This window comes from Rhodnius prolixus, unplaced genomic scaffold (assembly GCF_049639745.1).
Source record: "Rhodnius prolixus isolate KJV_2025 unplaced genomic scaffold, Rpr scaffold_7, whole genome shotgun sequence".
Taxonomy (NCBI): Eukaryota; Metazoa; Arthropoda; class Insecta; order Hemiptera; family Reduviidae; genus Rhodnius; species Rhodnius prolixus.
This window is the reverse complement of record NW_027411582.1, coordinates 14090276-14112802: the sequence shown is the minus strand read 5'-3', so window position 1 is coordinate 14112802 and position 22527 is coordinate 14090276. Positions and strand designations below refer to the sequence as shown.

The 22527-nt window shown below is 32.7% G+C and overlaps 1 protein-coding gene across 1 annotated transcript; it reads right to left on the bottom strand.

Moving 5' to 3' along the window:
- Positions 1–1240: 1240 nt before the first annotated feature.
- Positions 1241–4264, bottom strand: LOC141447029 (solute carrier family 25 member 35-like). Its single transcript, XM_074114174.1, has 4 exons — positions 3479–4264; positions 3122–3340; positions 1664–1781; positions 1241–1576 (listed from the first exon to the last, which is right to left on the bottom strand). Exons 1-4 carry the CDS (start codon positions 3854–3856, stop codon positions 1389–1391), a joined length of 903 nt encoding a protein of 300 aa, XP_073970275.1. The 5' UTR covers positions 3857–4264; the 3' UTR covers positions 1241–1388.
- Between the last annotated feature and the right edge of the window lie 18263 nt (positions 4265–22527).

Below are 22527 nucleotides of genomic sequence, written 5' to 3'. Positions count from 1 at the left end.
TTTACTTTTATCATTTGTATCAAATAGTCGTTTGTTTCAATCGTAATTCATTATCTTATTCAAATGAGAAAAATATCAATTCTTTGGACTACCTAATTCTAGGTGCTTTCACCTGAAAAGATTTTTTTAGTTTCATTAATTTTTTTTATGCAAATGGAGTTCTAATCTTAGGGGTGTGTGATAGGTGTTCTGATCTACATAAATTTAAAAAAATAAATGTATAAATTATTTGTATTTTTGTTCTAAAAGATAACCAATACTTTTTTTTTACGTTGCATTAGTTTTCTCTAAATATAAGTTTAAATAAATGATTTTAGGACAAAAGAATATTCACTATTCTTATGTGCATAGCGATTGATATTAAGTATTTTGTGAGTGGGATTTCGGTAGGATTTATTGTTCATTTAGTTCATCTGGGATTCTTGCAAGGTAACCTGGCACACTTACCCCCATCGTAGCTTCATCCTCACTTAGAGAAGAGACACTTTATCACTATGTAATATTTGTGCTCTAGAAGTTGAGTATAACAAAAAAAAAAAATCAAAGTAAGATCTTCAAATTCACACACAGCCTGTTAACCTGAGAGATGTGATGAATGTATGGCCGGAGTAAAACAGATTGTACCATGAAGAATACTGATTTAAAACCCCAGCTGATATATTCAACATTGAAACCAGATACTATTTCGATTAACCTTTCATTCGTGCTGAAACCTGCATGATGAACGTGGTTAACTTGATATTCTTTCAGAGAGAGTATGGAACAATAAAATAAATTTATAAAAGATAACTAGCTACATGAATACAACATTTATTCTTTTTAATAAAACTACATCTAGAAAAAGATAGTAGCTGAGTACCTCTAAAACTGGACTAACACCTTTAAACATATGGACGAAATCAACAAAGAAAAATTGATTAAGTAGAATTAATTAACAAGGGAAACCCATAGGTTTTTCTGAAAAGTGCATTTCTTGCCAGGGAAATATGATGTCAAAAAGAGATACTGTCGGTATAGCCTATTTTCGGTTCAGCAAAATTCATTCAGTTTCATTAGCCCATTTACAAAATGGCTAGAAAAATAATGAGGAGGCATAGACCGTGATAGAATCTGTGAGTTGATAGAATGTAACATTGACTTCAGTATAAAAACGGCCACTTACCAAAAAAAGGACTAAAAAGTGTTCAAAATTTACATTGCTATTCGAGCGACAAGGTATCAACAATTGAAATAAAAGCCCAACAATTCTTATTATTTAATTTACTAAAATTACAATTATAACTACAATTACAATTATGACTACATATTAGCTTTCGTCTTTCCACAAAACTAGTGAGTGAGTGTAATACTTCATAGGGTATCTATTATAGCAAACATTTTACTATTTCTTAAAAATGTTTACTTGCATTTTTAAGAGCATCCCAAATAACAAGAACTAATACTGTATGCGGACCAGTTCTTATATAAAATGGTACGACACCTTTGTAAAAACTAAATAAACCTTCAGTTTGATACATCTTTCTGACACAATCCAAATAACTAGAATAAAGTAAACCTTTTCCTTTGAAGTCCACTCCTAAAAGTATATTTTTAAAAATATATCATTAAAATGTAAAGAAAATTTATTTAAAAGTATTATGACCTTATAATCTAAAAAAAGTACCTTGATTATAAAGCCTAGTAGATATAGTATCCAAAGGGCACATAACTGCTGTAACAGCAATACCTCCAATCATGCTTGCAACGAAGGAATTCAAGTAACCTCTTGGAATGCTGTAAACCTAGGAGAAAATTAAATATATGTATATAAATAAATGAAGAAGCTAAAGGAAAAACTATTCAATGTTGACTAAAAAGGGTGAGAAAAATCCAAACATTTGTCATAATCGTAGGGAAATCTTTTCAAAAATAAGTAAATAATGAAGAGTTCACAATCTAAATGTTGCACTAAAGATAAACATTACCAACTTCGCATCCAACTAAATGTTTTGAGATTCTTTCTTTAAAACACACTGATAATTTGATTAACGCTGCAGAAACTAATTAAAAGTATAATTCATTCATAAGTGTGTGTGAAGTCCCAACTTGTAACTGATCCTAGCACCAATACATCTTAGATAGTATCTAAAAACTAGAAGAACTAGAATTCTGAAGCAGAAGCGAGTCGACTAAAAATATGCTTAATTCCTCCTACATTTAACACCTCTTTTTTCAAAATAGCACGAAGTATTAATGAACCACTATACTTTTGTACTAATTCGGAGAGAACTTTCAAATACTTTCTTGACTAAAAATCAAGTACTGATTAATTAGTTTTAGTTGATTAGAAAAAAGTAATATTTATTTAAAAGTTTTATTTATATAATTGTAGTGTTCACTTCAGACAATTTAATTGGGAGCTAATTAGAAAACAATGAGTATGTCTATAGACATAAGTTACTCTCAAAAGAGAAAACAATTGGAGGCAAATTCCACTACAAAAACTCGAACACCTGCTGCAGAGCTGGCTGTAGTCTAAAAACAGTTGTTAACACGACTTCTCTTTACTATGGGAGATGTTCTCATCAGAGATTAATCTCCAAATTAATCATACTCTCTTGAAGCCACCTCCGCATCTAATCAGGCACATCTAAGCTGAAACGTTTGGTCATTGGACATGAATGATCAAGACCTACACTCCATAAAATGAAGTTCAAAAAATATAGAATAAAAAGAAACACGAAAAGTAAGCAAAAAATTTGCTCGAAGCATGCACAGTAATCATACACTTATGATCACCTTCAAACAAGTATTATGCCAGCAAGATAATGCTAGGTCACATCTTCCCTTCAGACAAATAAAAATCTGAAGAACTTAAAGACGTTGAACTTGTTCACCAATCAGTCCACTCCTAACTATATCCTATTACCATTTATTTTAATTCATGGTATACGAATAAATTAATTTTGAACTCAAGGAAGATGACCGCGTGGAAGTTAAAAGCTAGATAATCACAAAAGGCTTTAATAAGAGTATTAATGAAAATGCATAAACAGAATAAAACATTTTTTCTAGCAGAAACATTCTTTTTTGAAATAAACTCATTATAATTCACTAAAATAATTAATATTTACGTTACAACCTTATTGTTCGCCAAAACATCTTTGCAAACAGTAAAAGAACTAAGTTGGGTAGCAGAACCGATGCATCTCCTTGGTAATGAGCCTGTACATCCTCTCCAAAGCCCTTTCAATCCTTGAGTTTTATAAATATTCCTTAAAGTAGATAATGTTCCATTTATAGCATGTTGTGTTCCTACAGCAATACTCTGACTAGATTGAGCCTGTAACTGTATTTTAACCTACAACAAACTATCAAGCACTCATCAATAACGCATAACATAAATGAAATAGAACAATTATGGACAGTTTTAAAAATACAGTCAAAAGATATATTCTAAATGGAAGGTAAGAATATTACTTTATCTCTGAGAACTTACCAGATAGAAAGGACTTCCAGTATAAGCAGTGACACCACCCAAAGCTGCTGCAATCGCAGAAGTTTTTAAGAGCGAGATTTCTCCTTTCTTATTTTGATTCCACTTACGTTCTTCAGCTATTTGGAAACCACTAAGACGTATTCCATTCATAAAGAGTTGATGCCACAGAGCAGGAACTAAACCCTTTTGAAGAGCACTTAATCCGTCTACTTTAGCTATCACATATATGGCATGGAAGAAATTTTTATAATGAATTGTATAAAGACCTTTTGCTCTTAATTCTCCTTGCAATTGAAATCTGGTTTTAACTACTTCCAATGGATTTGAAAGTAATGTAGCAGTCATAGCTGAAGTAGCAGCAATTAACACTTCTTCCATTCTTATTTTCACGCACTACATTACTTGAAAGCTATAATGATACTAGAAGTGGGTGTCAACTATTCTTGCATAACATTATTTACCTAAATCAAGATAACCTATTCAACTGTAGAAGTTATGTCCCTTTATTGCTGTCAGGTAACGCTTGAACTAAATTTCCAATTTTTTGTAGAACAAACACTAAAAATTAGAAGAGGCACTGTCAATAAAGATAAATTTCATTACTTTTAAAAAAAATATATATTACAAAATCAAATTAAAGTCCTTCAAAATTTAATTAGACAGCACAAAATTAATCTGCTTAAATGAAATAAACAAATAATACATTGTATCTTTCTAAGGGAATAACCCACACGAAAAAGAGATACCTTCCCAACTGTTTCCGTACCAGTAACAGGGCTTTACATTTTAGTGCACTCTATTGGTGTTATGGTGAACTAGAAACTTTTCATGTATCATTTTTACTTTCTAATTTTTATTTTAGCAAACATAAATTTGTCAAAAAAATCTTTACGGTAGCATTGCATACATAATACAAATTTATACACACGCTATTTATATTTTTAGGAGAGATGTCTATATTACACATATATGTAAAAGGGCATTTGACAGAAGTTTAGCAGATGCAGTTATTTTTTTACAGAAATCAATAGTTAAACTTATTTTATTTATTTAATCATTGACAGACTTGAGGTCATGAATAATATTCATATAGCAATTTTTAGCACTATGTAAAAGAGTACTTTACTAAAATATCTAGAGAAGCTTTATATAATGCAGGAGTAAAAATAATGTCTGATTTTTTTTATTTTTAAAATTTCAGGCATATAATTGTGCAGCTTTCTTTCCTTAAAAATTAGACACTTCTCAAACCTAGAACGATTATCATTTCGAAAAATCATTTAAGTAAAGTTTTTCTCAAAAAAAAGAAGTAGCCCTTAATAAAAGATATTTTTTTTCTGGACTCAGCAGCAGTTCTTGTCAATACCGAGCGTGTTGTGAGAATAGAACAACGTTCTACGCTGTGACAAACAATCCCGAAATAGTAATTGGATGCAGCCTGCAACAGCCACTTACCACTTAAGGGACAATTATCAGCTATTAATGATGGTCGACCTTAAAGATGAAATTAACAAGTAGGTACTTCTCATGATTACCAATCTTGCTCTATCAGATCGTTTGTTGAGCTTTGAAGTGAAGTGTTTCTTCAGCCAGTTACGTGGGTTTATCTTATTTTATTTTTTGCTATATACTTAACTGCTATCGCTTATAGGATTCGAGTCATCACCGACAAAAGTACCAGATGACAAAATACCTAAGAGGCAAGACCAATCGGAGATCTACCAGTCAGGCGCTCTATTCGAGAGATTTTAAATACTTAGGAGCTACCTTCACGTCCAAAAATGAGGTTAGCAAAGGCCTTCGAAATAATAATATTATAGTTTAAAAACAGAACAGAACAGAGTTTGAGACAATAAGAAGTAAGCTTTAGCAATAGTCATATTTATTTTCATATAGACAATGTCACAATGTGCTAACAGTCCCCTGACTATGTTCCATAGCTTATTGTCATAGATGTTGACAGCTGCATATTGAAGAGGAAGAAAAAGAACGTTTTTTAGGTGTACGCAAGCCAGTAGTCAAAAATTATTCTTTAACACAGAAAAAATGCATAAGCGCTTAACGGCGTGCCAGAACAGTTATATTGGCTATAAGAGGAAGAAACATTGAACTTGCCACAAAACTGAGAAAATATCATCGGCTAGGACAGCTGCACTGCATGAACGAAGACAGAGCTTGTCGAAAAACCTGCATAAGTCTCATAAGAAGTAGAAGATCTAGAGATCGACCAATTTTTGAGGGGCTATAGGATTTTAAGACAGATTTGCTGGACTAGGAAGCATTGCAGAGATAGTTGCCAGCATCTGCCAAGCACACGCTACATGGGAACTTAAAAGAAATAGAAGAAAGAGTTTTTTAAATAAAAAGAGAAGATGGCCAGACCCTTCAGAGCCATATTTTATTTCATTTAGTTATATTTTATATTTATTATTTTTATTATATTTTATATTTATTATTTTTATTATATTTTATATTTATTATTTATTTTATATTGTTATTATAATATTTATTATATTTTTTAAAAGTGGAAAAAACTTTTGAAGAAAAGATGTTTTAAATTAGTAGTGTTCAACTTGCAACAAATGTTTTATGGTTAAAATGCAGCTCTGAGAATACAGAATCCGACTACATATTATTTTATCTAAAAGGGTTTATATTATATAAACTAGATTTATTTAATCTATCAAAAACGTTCACTCGCTGTTCTTATCATCAAACCATAGCCAACAGATGACTATTAAATTATAAAGGCACCCAAACTACACGCTTATCAAGGCACTAATCCAAAAACCTTATACTTTTTTTCGTTTTATTAAAAGAAAAATACCTTGCACGCGAACTTTTACCGGATAGATATGATCTAGAATGGTTTAAAGAATGTGTTATACGTCAAAAGTATTCAAAGCTACTTCTCTAGATCACTGCGATAATTCTGCATAATTGCGGAAAGAAACAAAATATTTTCATTCTCTTAAAAAAATAATAACAAAAATTGGAACCAAAAGTACTCAATCAAAAGTATTTTTATTTGTAGGCCACATATATTTTCATGAATATTTATAACCAATTAATTTATATTAAAATTTAAAACATTTCAAGTTCCATTTATTTAAGTTGAGGACTGGTTTTTAAGTTGACTTAATTTTTGTTTTCACTTATATTTCTCTCTAAATGTGTTTTTGAGGTTTCCTCTGTAAAAATAGTTTGTTCTTGTTTTACAGCTTGTTTTCTTTCTTTTGTTGAATAACAGTGTTTTAGATAAATATTAAAGTAAGTGTTTTTCTTGATTAGCATTCATCAGTACTGCAATATCTATAATAAAATTCCTTAAATAAATTAAGTGAAAAATGACTCGACATCAAGCATTCATTCGTCCATCATCAAAATTCAATAAAATAAGAATATGAAATTTTACCTTTACCTTCTAAACAGTAAGTGTTAGTAAAAGTAGACGTATTAATATTTTTTTTAAAAAAACTTTTAATCTATCAGGCTCTCAACGCAGCAATATTCTTTTTCCGCATTCTACGATGAATATTCTTTTACAAGGTCTGTATTGCCATGTAATTAGGTGCCCAAACTTGTTAAAAAATTTCAATGGAAATAACTTCGAGGCTTATACTTTATTATAAGAACAATGTTCTTACACCTTTTGATTGCAGCACAAACCTTCTGCCAAACTTTTTCCTTCTAATATCCAGCTATGAGAGTTATTACAGTATCGCCTCCATTTTAGTGTACACCTTTTCATCCCACAGCACGCTACATCACGTGAACACCTACCTTTTTTACTTCTCATTGCAATAATCCAATCTTAAAAGTATTTTTGCCTCCTTCCGTAAATTCAGCAGCATTAGCGTACCCTTATTAATTCATAAATATAACCACCAATTTACTCAGTGCGGTAACAGTAAAGACAAATACCGAAATGAGTAAAATTTAGCATCGCATTTCTTTTAATATTTAGGAACTCTATACTTGTTTACTGTCAAAAGAAACAATGGAATCTTGCCTATTTTCTTAAATTCAACTATCAACAGAAAAAAATGTGTTTTGATATCATTGAACATGAAAAGAGATTCTTGGTTCTCTCAGATTTTGAGTATATATTTAACACATAAAAATAAAAATAGTACGAAACCTAATCTAATCTAATGTCGGACCGTTCATAGGTAAGAAGCTGCAACACTAGTTCTTATGGCTACCAATAAACATCTAACTTCAACCCTGCATCATTCAAGAAAGCCAGAAACTGTGATCTCCTGTTCTGTTTCAGTTTGCAGGCGCCAAACTTAAAAAAAAAATCTTATGGGAGACGTATTTTCCCATTATACGAAAAACCTTACACTTGGTGAATGTTTCCTCAATAAGCAATACCTTATGATTAGACAGTCAATCTCTCTCAGTCAAAGTTTCTTCTTTCTAGAGCAGCGTTTTCCAACCTTTTTTGGCTCGCTTACCACTACATCATGCTAAATTGTACCACTTCGTAAAAATGATTGTATTTCGTGAAATTTGTTATTCCGAGTTTGTTATTTTACTATTATTATCTTTATTTGAATAGAGATACAATGTATCTGTTACAAAGGAGTTTAAGTTCATGTTCACTTTATAAACTTAGTAAAGTGTAAGATCTTAGTTTTAAAACTTTTTTTAAATAATTAAAAATTGCATACATATTTTTCTCTTCAATATTAAAACTGTCCGGTAGGACAGTTGTATAAGGGTTGACCATCAAAAACTGCACGAAAAAGTGTAACGTTGAAAAACACCCAACTTTGACAATTTTTTTCTATTTTTCTATAAAAGATAAAATTCCCAAATTTTCTTTATAATATAGGGCAAATCCTCCTTTATAACTGTAATTTTTTTGCAACCACCCAGATCTAATAGGTTTCGAGAAAAAAGTTGCCGAAAATGAGCAAAAACGGCTTTTTCAAAAAATGTTCTTGTTCTTGTTCTTCTTGTTGTTGTTGTTCTTCTTGTTCTTCTTGTTACCTTTTTTGTAAACAACGTAGCGCCTAAACGCGTGAACCGATTTTCATGAATGAGGTGTCATTCGATTCGGAATTTTATGTAGATGTGCCTTTTGGGGGTCTCCACGCTGTACATCTAATGGGAGAGGAGTTAGCCCCCTTTATGTAAGGCCCCCTCCAAAATTATTATTACTAATTACTCTGTAAATCTTGGCCCGATTTTGATAAAATTTGGTAGGATGATAGGGTTAGGGCTCCCCTACGTAACAATAAAGCGACGATCTGCTCTTACACTTGTTAAGGGGAAGTATAGCAGTCGTTTCAAATTATCGACACGTGAACCGATTTTCATGAATGAAGTGTCATTCGAATCGAAATTTTGTACAGATTTGTACTTTAAAAGTCTCGACGCTATGCCTCATAAGGAGGGGAGTTCGCCCCACCCAAATAAGGCCCTTTCTAAAACTATTATTACCAATATTTCTACAAAGCTTAGTCCGATTTTGATAAAATTTAGCTCAAATAAGTGGTTAAAGCTCCTCTACGTGGCTGTGAAGTGCCATCATGCTCTTACACCTACTAAGAGGAAGTACTGCAATCGTTAAAATTATCAATGAGTGAACCGATTTACATCAATGAATTGTCGTTCGATTCAAAATCTTTGCCTTTTAAGGAGAAGTACTGTAATCGCAGTTTATTTTTCTTGCTCCTCTTAAAAGGAAGTACTGAAATCGCAGTTTAATTTTGCTATTTACGTACAAATACCTTCCTATTTTATTCAAAACGCTTTCTCAAAAAAATGGTTATTGAGGATGGTTTGGGGACCGCAACTATAATCATTCTTTAAAAAGATCTCTCCAGTGGTAGTTACGGTTCCGATTTAACACCTTATCAGGTTATAATGATAGAATAGCTTATTCCAAATTTTAAAAAATCTGTAAAGCAGACGTAACTTTGCAAATAGACAAAAAGGAAAATCTATCCAAAAGGTACAAAAATCTCCTTAACAAAAACTTACAGTTTTAAAAGTTAAGTATAAGGGTTGATTAAACGCCAAAAGGTACACAAATCAGCAGTTTCCAACATTTCATTAATACTTCATTGATATAATTTAAGTAATTTTACTGCATTAACTTTTCCTTCACATTTTTTAGAATTTATTAGATGTCACAGACCCTTATGCTGGCCAGTTCATTCATAATATTTTTTTATTATAATTATGATAAAATGAGTGATGAATTATTCTGAGTAGTCACATATACATGCATGTTAAAGTAGAAAAAAACAAAGTTAGAGTCGGCCACTTTTTAAATTTCAATCACGGAGGATTCAAAACAATATTTCAGTCTTAAATTCGTCTTACCGAAATATTCGTGAGCACAAATAACATACATTTAATAACAAGTAGATTATTCAACAATATTTACTCATTTCTCAATTGTAATTTAATTTAGTCCCCCTAATTTTACTTATGGTAAAATACTGGAATAATTAGCTGTCCTAAAAATATGCATATCTTTATTTTCTTTATTTTATATTACATATATATAACATTGTGGGAAGAACACCTAGATTGAGAATGTAATTGAAGAAAACTATATTATTTGCGATAAAGCCAGATTATTTATTACTTATTATTACAAACGTTTGACTACAACATAAAATAACAATTACTTTAATCGAAGAATGAACTTAAACCAATGATTTTTATTTAAAAATAAAAATAAATGCATAAAATCATTGATGTAAAAAAAGTTTATGAATTTTTTAGCCTCTTATTTTTTTTATATTTTTTATAACGTTTTCTTTTTCACCTGTGATTAATAGTTTGATTATTATAGATAAATAGATATTACAGTCAATCTAAGTTAAATGGTGTGCTACTTGAGTAAATATTTTGTAGACGAAAATGGCCAGCATAAGGGTCTGTGACATCTAATAAATTCTAAAAAATGTGAAGGAAAAGTTAATGCAGTAAAATTACTTAAATTATATCAATGAAGTATTAATGAAATGTTGGAAACTGCTGATTTGTGTACCTTTTGGCGTTTAATCAACCCTTATACTTAACTTTTAAAACTGTAAGTTTTTGTTAAGGAGATTATTAATTAATTTACCAAGTTCTTCCTTAGGATTATTATATTTTGCGCCCAAATCTTCTAAATTAATTTCTTTTAAGCATTCAACTACCTGTAAGTACCAATGAAATTTAATGTTGCTTGTATAGAGCTTACTCATTACAATCCAGTCTCTTTAAGCAGATTTTTACATAGTTATCATTTAAGTTCTGTCACATGATAATTCTATTAAGTTTTCTTTATCTTTTATTGATAATGATGTAGCTTTTCCTAAATTTTCTTTATAGAAGGTGTTTGAAATACAATTATCAATTGTGTTTTCGGGTTTTGTGATATTTTTAGAATTTAATTTTTTTATGTCCGCCATTATTGATTATTTTTCGCGTACCATCAACCAGCAACTCGCGTACCACAGGTTGGGAAACGCTGTTCTAGAGAATACAATATATACATTTTGTTTTGCTTATATGCCTACATTTTCTAACTATGAAAGCCAGTTAGTGTAAAAACAGTACAAACATTATTATGATCTTGAGCCAAACAGTAAATAGTTTATAAATACAGTTTAAAGAGTTATTCATTGCAGTTGTGATCTAAAGAATTCAGATGAGTTTGAAAAGTTATTTTCTATTAAAAAACTATTTATAGCTTCTGAGTTTCTGATCATTGCCGGAATCTTATTCTATAATTTACTAGCCATAACATGAAGGATAAAATTAAACTTTACTACTTTTCTTAACGGAATGTTAACATTGTCCTTACTACTAGTTTTATAGTTATACTGCTTTTCTATAAATTCGACTCGTTTGTCATTCTTTAGATGCAGTAAATTTATAAATAAATAGAGACGTCACAATCTTCAGAAAAGCAAAGGTCTGCAACTCTTTTTCTTTTTACAATGAATTCACATGCTGTTTTAATTGAACATCTACCTTCAACTCTCTCAAAAAGTATACAACCTGAGACAACTATAATCAATTTTGTGATCTCTCCTTAACAAAATCTTACAGTTTAATAAGTCAAGTTTATCTTTGACGATCAATCCACATATAACTAACCTATCATACAGTTTTAATGAGGTTTTTCCACTTGCAATAGCCCAAAAATGTTTTATAGCTCAACGGGTTACTTTGTTTTAAGGTTAAATACTTTATTAAGTTTAATCTAAGTAATGCGGGCCACTTGAGGCTCCACAGAAATCTGTCAGAGTGCTCCCATAGTCTCTTTACTCCTCCAGTAAGAAATTGCAATACCATGTACACTACTTAGGGGATCCACAAAGTCTCAAATGCTGTCCAAACATTGGTCCAATGGTGAGAAATTTATTATTTTATCTCAGATTTTCTATCAAATATTAAATTTTAGCCTCATTAATACTAAATTAACCTGTTAAGCGTGGAATAAATCAGAGACAATGACGTGTATACACGTCCGAACGCAGGACAAAACAACCAAAAGTTTACAACGTCCGTAATAGGTCACTGTAAACGACTTTTTCTGCAATCTCTGAGGGCTTACAGATTACAGAGCATTCTGTGCTCATTCAAAATCTTGCTCGCTTCACGTATGCATTGCTCCTAGTTAACTAGGGACGCAAGAGCTTTTACAAGGAAGAAAAGAGCTTTGAATTCTCGAGCAAAATGAATTCATGCTCGTACTGAGGTCTGAATCTCTATCTAAGAGGTAAAAACGGCATTGCACAAGGGTTGAGAGCTTCTATTTGTGTGCGTAATTCCCCAATCTCTAATGCGGAGACCAAACATGTACCAACCACTTATCATTTGGCTGGCTCCCACCGCATTTCTATCGGTAAGATAAAGGAAACATCTCACCAAATAATATTCTTATTGTATTTTATCAAAATTTTGAGTTTTAACTAGTTAAAACGAAATATTATAGGTAGTATAATTCTTACAGAAAAACCAGGTCAAAGGTTGACCTTCTCACAAACTGAAAGCGAGATTATCGAAATAAGTTATGAACATTTGATTATTTATGCTAAAAATTTTAAATACAATTCGCAAAGTTTATTTAAATTAAAATCCTTCAACTTTAGTATCTAGTTAGCACATTTCACAAATTGAGGATGTGTGCCAGTTTTCATTTTAAATAGATCACAGTTTGTTAAATCTATTTTTTTTCTTCCCATACCAGAAATAGTTTTTATTTACAAAACTATTTGAAATAAGACTTTGACGATAAGATTTTTTTTTTTTACTTCGTACAAACCGTTAAGATAAGGAAAGGTCGCCAACCTCATATACTTCACTTTACTTTTATCTCCAAAACCAAAACTTATGAAAGAAAAATTATTATTTATTTAAAGTTAAGATTGTGGCAACTCAATTGCTCATATTGTTTAACTCGTTCAAAAAATAAATTCAAATTTTTTACTAATGGAATAGTTAATATTTTACATGACTACTTGCTTCACTGAAGTAAAATGATAGTTTTGAAGCATGAAGGAGGAATGATGGAACTGCTCTTCCAGAATTCTACTAAAATAGAGAATTCCATTTCAACAATTTCAACCATTCACGAATGTTAACATACAGTAAAACCTGTTTTAATGCAATTTGTATTTTGGGCGATTTATTTATCTTTTTTTTTTGGGACTGAATATGTATCGAGACTGTACATGTTGCATCAGCCAATTTCATTAGGCATGTTCACATTCAGCCGGACAGTGAGCTGCAGTAATTGCTCGAATAAAACAACACACTTTAAATTCGTGCTGGAAAGCTTGAATGTGCCATCAGTAGGAACCGAACACATATAAACGTTATCATCTGCGGAGAAGGTTTTAACACTTTCAGCGAAAACGATCTTATCGAAATGAACGAAAAAACCTTAATTGTTGGTGAAATTATCAATAACTTATCAGATCATGAAGACGTACAAGAACTGGTAAATAAACAGGGTGTTCAGCATAAGACTCCGGTAACTTCGGGAGGCGATTCAGGGCATCATTTGCAACAAAAAATTCCATATAAACTATGACTCGATTCGGTTCCATTTTATAGATATAGAAGCTCGATACGGCTTATTCATTAGCTCTTCATAACCTGTTAATTACAAAAGTTTTTTGTGTAGTTCAAGAAAATCTGTGTTTTATTCACATATTAAGCATATTTTTCTAATTAACTAAAGAATAACACACAGATCTAAACTCGTTAAACGAAAATCCTTTCCTTCGAAATTTGTACCTAACCCTCATTTAACATCATATTCATTTCTCTTCTTTTTATTTTATTTTATTATTTGTAATGTAAATTTTAGATTTTTGATTGTAGTTCTTAAATAAATTAATTATTAAATTACACGTTTGGAAAACATCGTTGTGGATTTGATGATTTTGATCAGTTATATTCTTATGGTAGGTGAATTCCTTTCATAATGCCGACGCTGTTTTGAGGCCTACTTTTTTGTAATTAATCGCAGATTTTTGCATCAATTTTTAAAATAACCCCTATGCATTGTATAGCTTTCGAAAGGTGATTGTATGTAGATGTTTTTCTTGAATAGTGCACGTTTTTTTACATATAAAATATTTTTGAGAAAATGAAGTCAAAGTTTTTTGAAAAAATTAGAAACTTGCTATTTCTTATGTTTGGGCCACAAAGTAAAATACTTAATATTATTATTTTGGAATACAAATTAGCTTATTTAAAAGGAAATTTAACGTTCTTTCTAATGAGCTTATTAAAATTGCTGTAGCTTTAATAGTTTGAGAAATATAGACAACTTTTTGATAAAAAGTAGTAACACCTTGAAAAAAACATAAAATTAAAAATATCTATAAAACGGATCCGAAACGAGCCATAGTTTATATGGAATTTTTTGTTGCAAATGATGCCCAGAATCGCCTCCCGAAGTTACCGTAGTCTTATGCTGAACACCCTATATACAGGGATCCCAGATCGTGGCTTCGCAAGTGGGAGATCCCTAGTTCAAATCCCGCGTAGGACTACTTTCAATTTGCTAAGAAAAACTGTTCGTCCCCCGTCCACGATGGATAAGTTGGGCGTAAAGCCCTCGCCTATAAAAATAGGCGATTACTTTACTTCACTTTTACAGGGATCCAGCTTTACAGCAGATTGGAAAAGCATTTTCTTAAAAAAAGATAATTCCGAAAGAAGTTTAAAATTTCAAAAAAAGAGCTTCGATTGTGTATATCTGGCTATTGCTTTACGTTCGCAAGCAGCTTGATCAAACGACCGTCGTCGCAGAATGGTAACAAAAAAATAAATCAACTCTAACATCTTCAATTGATGTAAACTTGTATTACGAACCAGTTCATCTAAGTCCTCAGAAAAGTTTAAAAAACAAAGTCAGGGATATGTATTTGAGAAGATAGTGTGAGGCACTCATGCGACTTTACATCAACGAATTTGAAGGTTCAAGTTTTTTTTTTTTTTTTTTTTTGGCGCATCAACAGCTGAGGTTATTAGCGCCCGGAGCTTTTTCCAGTGCACTGCCGGCCTCCGGACAGTGTTCTCTCGTTACAAACAACACTGTCCATCACAGGACAGTGAGCTGTAAGAAGCTCCTAGGAAGAGAAAATCTAAGGGTCAGCTGCTGGATTCGAACCCGGGACCTCCGCGTGGGAGTCCAGTATGCTAACCTCATAGCTAATCCCCTCCCTAAGGTTCAAGTTGATTTTTTAAAAATAAAAAAAAAAAAAAAACTAACATTTATTCTTCCTAAAAATTTATTGTTTGAAAAACCTGACATCACTTGTAGAGAGTAACCTACCACTAACTCTCCGCAAGAACTAATTTTTACAAACTGTGTGTATTGTATTTTTTTAAATTGTTACAATTTGTTTAATTATTTATTTAAATGATTTAAGGCGCGTCAACATTGCCGACCGGAGCTTTTTTCAGTGCACTACCGGACTGTGAGCTGTAAGAAGCTCCTAGGAAAAGAAAATCTAAGTAGCTGGATTCGAACCCGGGATCTCCGCCGTGGGAATCCAATACTCCAACCTCCAGTGATGGGCGAAGTTTTTTTTTAGGAACGGGCCAAAAACTAAAAAGAAAAATTTTGTCAGGTCATAATAACTTTTTTTATTTATTTTAAGAAATTCTGTAAGCGATTAAGACATTTTTATAGTACCAAAATTAAACTAATTCGATGTATGAAGCTGCGAGTGTTTTGATAATAGTTCCATCATAATTTGGTCCAAATTGGGGACGTAGTTATTCTTTAGAGTGGAACCGAGGTGTTCATTCGTCAATCTATTTCTTTTTTACAGCTTTTTCAAAGTTTCATCATCAAAAAATGCTGTTCATAAACATGTACATGTACGAGGGTCGTTTGATAAGTCCGTGCAAAAATAAAAACTACTTAATTTTTTGGGGTAAACCTTTTTTATTTTTCAACATAGTCTCCTTTTAGGCTTATACACTTCGTCCAACGCTGCTCTAGTTTGTTGATCCCTTCCGAATAATAGGATTTGTCCAAGTCTGAAAAATAGCCATTCGTTTCTGCAATCACCTCCTCGTTTGAATAAAATCTTTTTCCCGCCAGCCATTTCTTCATATTGGGGAACAAATAGTAGTCCGAGGGAGCCAAGTCTGGAGAATAGGGGGGATGTGAAACGAGTTGGAACCCTATTTCCATTAATTTTGCGACCACAACTGCTGAGGTGTGAGCTGGTGCGTTGTCGTGATGGAAAAGGACTTTTTTGTGGGCCAATCGTGGGCGTTTTTCTTGCAGCTCGGTTTTCAAACGGTCCAATAACGATGAATAATATGCACCTGTAATAGTTTTACCCTTTTCCAGATAGTCGATGAGGATTATTCCTAGCGAATCCCAAAAGACAGTCGCCATAATCTTTCCGGCCGAAGGAACGGTCTTCGCCTTTTTTGGCGCAGATTCCCCCTTGGTAACCCATTGTTTAGATTGTTCTTTGGTCTCAGGAGTGTAGTGTGAACGTTCAGCGTCACTTGTGCCCATATGGCCACTCCGAAAATTTTGAAACCACTTATAAACTGTTCTAATCGAAGGTGCAGAGTCACCATAATGTTTATCAAGCTTCTCTTTAGTCTCCTGAGGCGTTTTGCCTTTCATAAAGTAGTGTTTAATCAACACACGAAATTCTTTTTCAACCATTTTTTGAAAATCACTCGACTTCCTCGATTCAAACGAATGCCAAACACAAAGAAATAGACCGATCTGGCTGAAACTTGGTGTGTGTTCTTCCAAGAGATGCTACTAACTAAACATAACCTCGATACGCGCCAGTGGTGCTATCTCTCTGACTTTTCAAACGACCCTCGTAGAAGCAAACATTGCACAAATAATCTTATTACCCCAATTTTTCTACTCGTATTAAAAAATTGAATTTTTACATGGCAAGTTTCATTGCATTTGTTTTTTTTGTCTTTTTTTGGCACTGGCTTTTGCCATACAGCCAGCATCGTCTACTTATCACTAGAACATCACTCACTCTCCATTCTTACTAATAAATACATTCGCTTCACACATTCATCCCTCTACTATACACAACTATTTACATAAACCTTACAACTAATGGATGGATCAGTACTCTATATTCCTGCCATCCTTATAGCTTAACCGAAATTAAAATCACGTAATCCTTCTCTAATCATTTCCTTGCATTCATTCTTATCGGCTATAACTTTTAAATACATTCATATTTCATTGCTAGCTCTGCTATAGACTTAAGCACATACATGTTAGAGAATATTATGTCTACATAGCGAAGTGGTGCATCTAAATACCTGTATAAGTCGTCAAACATTCGTTTCCATTCTACTATATAACGTGGACATATCATTATTATATGTTTGAAATCCTCCTCCTCATTGCAATCTACGCAAAGAGGAGAAGACTTTTTGTTGATCCTGTGTAGATACGATCCACATACCGCGTGGTTCGCTCTCAGCCTGCTTATTGCCGTAACAACCCATTTATTTCTGACAGTTCCCTTAAACCATGGTTGTCTAGGTAACTGATCTGCCATAGTTTTATAGAGTCTTCCTTTATTACCATTACTGAAATCTGTCTGCCATTTTTGTAGTGCTGCTTTTGAATTGTACACTTAATATCGGTGTGTGGTAATTTATAATTAGCCATTTCCCCCACTATTGGTGGGCTTCCTTTGCAAGTTTATCAACAATTTCATTCTCTTTTATACCACAATGACCCCTTATCCACAAGAAATTAATGCAGACCCCCTTCTCTTCAAAAATGGCTATACTTTCTACAATCTCTGCGATAATATGATTCATATTGTAATTTTTAATTATTATTATTATAAAATATGTGATGGGCCGAATTGAACCTTTCACTGTGCAGGAGTGGCCCGCTGGGCCCTAGTTTGCCCATCACTGAACTAGGCAAAGATAACACACCCTGTTAAGGATGCCGTAGACTTTTCGGCGTCGGTGAAGAAATGAAATGACCGTGTCTCATCCTGAGCAAAGAATAATTCTGATTTGTTCACCGGGCATTTGTAAACCTCTGAGAGCACTTTAATAAAGTAACTGGGTCTAGAACGTGATAACTCTAGCATATTCTGTGGGGCGACTGTAGGACGAATTCACCACCTCACTGACTGCGACGCCTTTATTCAAGAAAATATTCAGACACCAGGGAGATTAACACGTGCGTGTAGAAAGACTACCCACCCTGCCTTACACTTCTTAGATTTTAAGATTTCTCTGACATCTGAGACTTCACGTGAGTGCAGGCAAGGAATCGCCTGGCACCTACCAGAAGTGGAGCCCATTACAGTTCGCAAATGCGTTGTCGTAGAACAGTAAAAATGAGGAGCATAGAAAAGTAACGTCTCACTTAAAACATGTATTTTATTTTAAACCTTTACAAAGTGTACAGTTTATTAAAGTATCATGTGAATTTAGATGATCCAACATTCCCTTTATACTTCCATCAATAATTTCTTCGTCACAAATCATACAACTAAGCGAACCGCCATTATCAATTATAAAATGTGCAGCCTTAAAATGTTGCCCTAAACTTTTAGAATAATTACTTTGATAATTACAAAATGAACAATTATAATCAAATATTGGAACTTGTTGGCCATTATTAATAACTGAAGTAACTCGAGCAAGTAATTCTTCACTTGATGTACAATAACATAAGCACAGTGGTCTGTTATGTTGCACTTCAAAATGAACTTTCATACTTATAACATCTGGAGTTATATAACCACATTTTGCACAAGTATAAACTGCTGACAACGATAAATGTAAAGATTGGACATGTCTCATAATGGTAAACCAATCTTCACCAACGAAATGACAGTATGGACAGTGCAATAATTTTGTGAATTTATAATGTTTGTCTCGGCTATGTTGTTGCAAACTCATTAAATCTTTACCTGAATAACAGCAGCATGTGCATTTGAAAAACTTATGTTGCATTTCCACGTGCGCCATAAATTCTTTAATTGTTTTAAAAAGACCATTACATAAATAACACTTAATCGCTACTATTTGACAGCTAATTAAATAACTCATCTTTTATTTCGTCCTACGAATCAACCTTTCTGAAACAAAGCAAAAACGATGTAACAGTAATAATTATACAAAATTATGTTAAAATTATAATAGTATACAGAGAAATCACGCTAAAAGATGAAGAGGAATTAATGAGAGAACGATCCCGAAATGATTATGGCTGGTAGGTACGCCCAGATCATGTCGGCACAAAATATTATTGATTTTGCTTACAATTTGAAAATTATTTCTCCTAAGTCAAGTGGGATTTATGTAGGCATTTATGATCACAACTCATCATCTTATGCATGCACCAGAACGTACACTTCAAAAATTAAAAATAATGAGATAACAACCAGAAATTAAATAAACATAACAGTAATCTCAAACTTTTACTCAACAAATTATTTTAAAAAAAATAAATAAAGGTAGATCAACAAAAGTTCAACAAAAGATGGGCAGAAATAAATCTAAAAATAAATTTAGGACAGATTCACAATTCAGTGATTATACTATTTTAAATTGGGCTATTTACTCATTAAAAATAAAGCTGTACATTTGTAATGAGCCGAACTCTTATCCAAATATATCTTTGCAAATTACAGCTATAAAGAGAAAAGTACTCTCACGGAATAGTCCTCTTAAGGGGGTATCTAAGAAAGAAATGATCCCAAGTTTCTAGTCTGTTGCCTGTTCGCTGTTCAAAAAGTTTTGCAGTTTAAGGATATGTCCCGCAAGGCTAAGATAATACGCAAGCAAAACGTGGGTGCTCAGCAAAGAAAGCGAAAAGTTACTTGGGGTTTGGGAAAGAAAAATTTTGTTTAGACATAAATAAAGAAGGGGAAGATTGAGGTTGGTTGGGACTTATGGAGAGGATACCTGCGAGAAAGGTACTTCTAAAACTGTTAAAAGAAAACCCAGGAGGTAGGAGAATTCGAGGGCGCCCTCGATTTGGCTGGATAATGTGGAGGAAGTCCTTCGTCGGTTTGGAGTGAGAAGATGCCGCAGACCACGACGAATGGGGAAAACTTGTTGAGGAGGTCCAGATCCTATTTTAAGGACGGTGCAACGGTAAGTACGAAAATTACGGAAATGTGATTAGTAGGCCACTCAGTGGACGGCCAGCAAAACTTAATTCCTTTCATAAACGATTCATTTCGAGAAGAACCCAGGACAAGCGCTCAAAAAATCAGTCAAGAATTATCAAGTGATTATGGTGTAAGCGTAACACCGCAGACAATTAGAAATAAATTACATGAATACGATTATTGCGGTCGAGTCCCAAGGAAAAACCTTTTATCAATCAAATAAATCGTAAGCGCCGATTGGATTTCGCGAAAGAATATGTTTCTAAGCCTTCTAGTTTCTGGGAAACCGTAAACTTTTCAGATGAGTCGAAATTCAATGTTTGTGGGTCTGATGGACGACAAAATGTGTGGCGAAAACGAAATGAAGCTATGAAAATGAAAAATATAAAGCCAACTTTTAAGCAAGGGGGAGGCAACATTCTGATGTGGGGGTGTATGAGTGCTAAAGGAGTGGGCAAGTTAGATCTAATTAATGGTAAGATGGACCAATATGCGTATGTGGATATATTAAGACGCAATTTAAAAGAAAGTTCAAAAAAATTAGGGTTGGAGGGAACGTTTGCCTTCCAACAAGACAATGACCCGAAACATACCGCACTAAAAACTCGGGAATGGCTTTTATAAAATACACCCCAGCGCCTAAACACCCCTCCACAATCGCCAGACCTTAACCCAATTGAACATTTGTGGGATGAAATCAGCCGCCAAATAAATAAAAGAGAAATAAGAAACCGAGAACAATCAGAAAACGCTATTTTAGAAGAATGGGATAAAATTCCAACGTTGACGACCACAAAATTAGTAGGATCGATGAAAGCTCGCTTGTTGGAAGTGATTAGGAACAAAGGAGGTCCTACAAGTTTTTAAAATTTATAATACACCTACAATGTGTAAGAATTATTTATTATCTGCAAAGTGTTCACAGACTTTTTTTGCATTCGTTTGGGGTGTTGTTTTGTTAAACATTTAATTGTGATATTCCTGCTGAACAAAAATAAAAGATTGAAAATAAAATGAAAAACTCTGGTTTCTCTCTATCGAATAGTATATTTCATTTGAAAATAAAAGAAGTTTCTACTCAGATAATTATAAAAGTAATAAAATTTAGGTTAGTGTTCACAGACTTTTTTGGCCCAGTGTATATTTTCAAGAAGTTCCAAACTAACCTATAATTGTAGCCTTTGTAATAAATTTATTAGGGACATTGATTGCACCGTACAATACTCCTAAATGGTGTTACAACGTTATTTAAGGCCTTTCATCAGATTCTAGTAAGCTAGTGGTTAACTTATTATTCCACCATATCCTTTGACATCAACACACAAAAACTGACATCCTACAGTAACCTAATAACTAACCAATCTACACCAATCAATCACTCGACATTATTTTCAGTATCGTAACGGCGCAGATAAATAAAAAAATATTCAAAACATATCCGACTGCTATACATCCGATTTCATGTTCATCAGCTTCTTCCACAACAGGTGAGAGTATTTAAAAAAATATAAATTCAAGGGTTATACTATTCAATTGCCATTAGTACATACAGTGACTCCCATTAATATTGGGACAGTACATACAGAAGTTCAAAATTGACGAAAATTAAAAGTGGCACCCATTTATTCAAATTTTTATAAATTCATTTCATTTTATAATTACTATTAATTAAATAAAAACTATTTAAATAATTACATATAAATGTTTTGGTAGATTAAAAAATATATATATAATAATAAGAGCAAATTCTACCTCTCATAAATATTGGGACACTATTATAATTTATAGTTTGTCCAAGGTTTTGCCCGAATATTTATACAATTGGTAAATATATACCTTAAGCATATATTCAATATGAAATTAATAATTAAATTAGTTTATATAAATCAAGCCAGGTGTAACATGTCGCGCAAAAATACAAATACAACGATTGAACAAAGAAATATTATAATTTCTTTGCACAAAGACAATAAAAAGTGTTAGAGAGACAGAAAAACTGATCGGACCTAAAACATCTACTGCGTGGAACATCATTCAGCGTTACCAAAAAGAAAAAAGAATTGTTTCAACCTCACAAAAAGGCCGTCCTCGACTGCTCTCTGAGAGAGAGCAGCGTTATATATTAAAAGAATTAGAAAAGATCACCGACTTAGTGCTCCAAAACTTCTATGTGAAATTTTTGACATGTTCAGAGAGCAAAAATGGAGCAGAAACTGTTCGGAGAGTGCTAAGAAAACTCGACTATCATGGTAGAGTAGCCTGGAAGAATCCTTTTGTCAGTAAGATAAATCGTGCTAAGAGAGTGAAATTTGCCGAAAAATATTTTAATGAAAATAGTGACTTTTGGAATGATATACTCTAGCGATGAATCAAAATTTAATATTTTTTAGCCAGATGGAAGGGTTATGGGCTGGA

Bases quoted from the DNA above. Each gene is read 5' to 3' on its own strand.
- LOC141447029 (XM_074114174.1), bottom strand. From the start codon at position 3,856: ATGGAAGAAGTGTTAATTGCTGCTACTTCAGCTATGACTGCTACATTA. The intron at 3,341-3,478 runs GTAAGTTCTCAG...AGTTTGTTGTAG, and splicing joins CTGGAAGTCCTTTCTATCTG to GTTAAAATACAGTTACAGGC. The intron at 1,577-1,663 runs GTACTTTTTTTA...ATATACTTTTAG, and splicing joins TACTAGGCTTTATAATCAAG to GAGTGGACTTCAAAGGAAAA.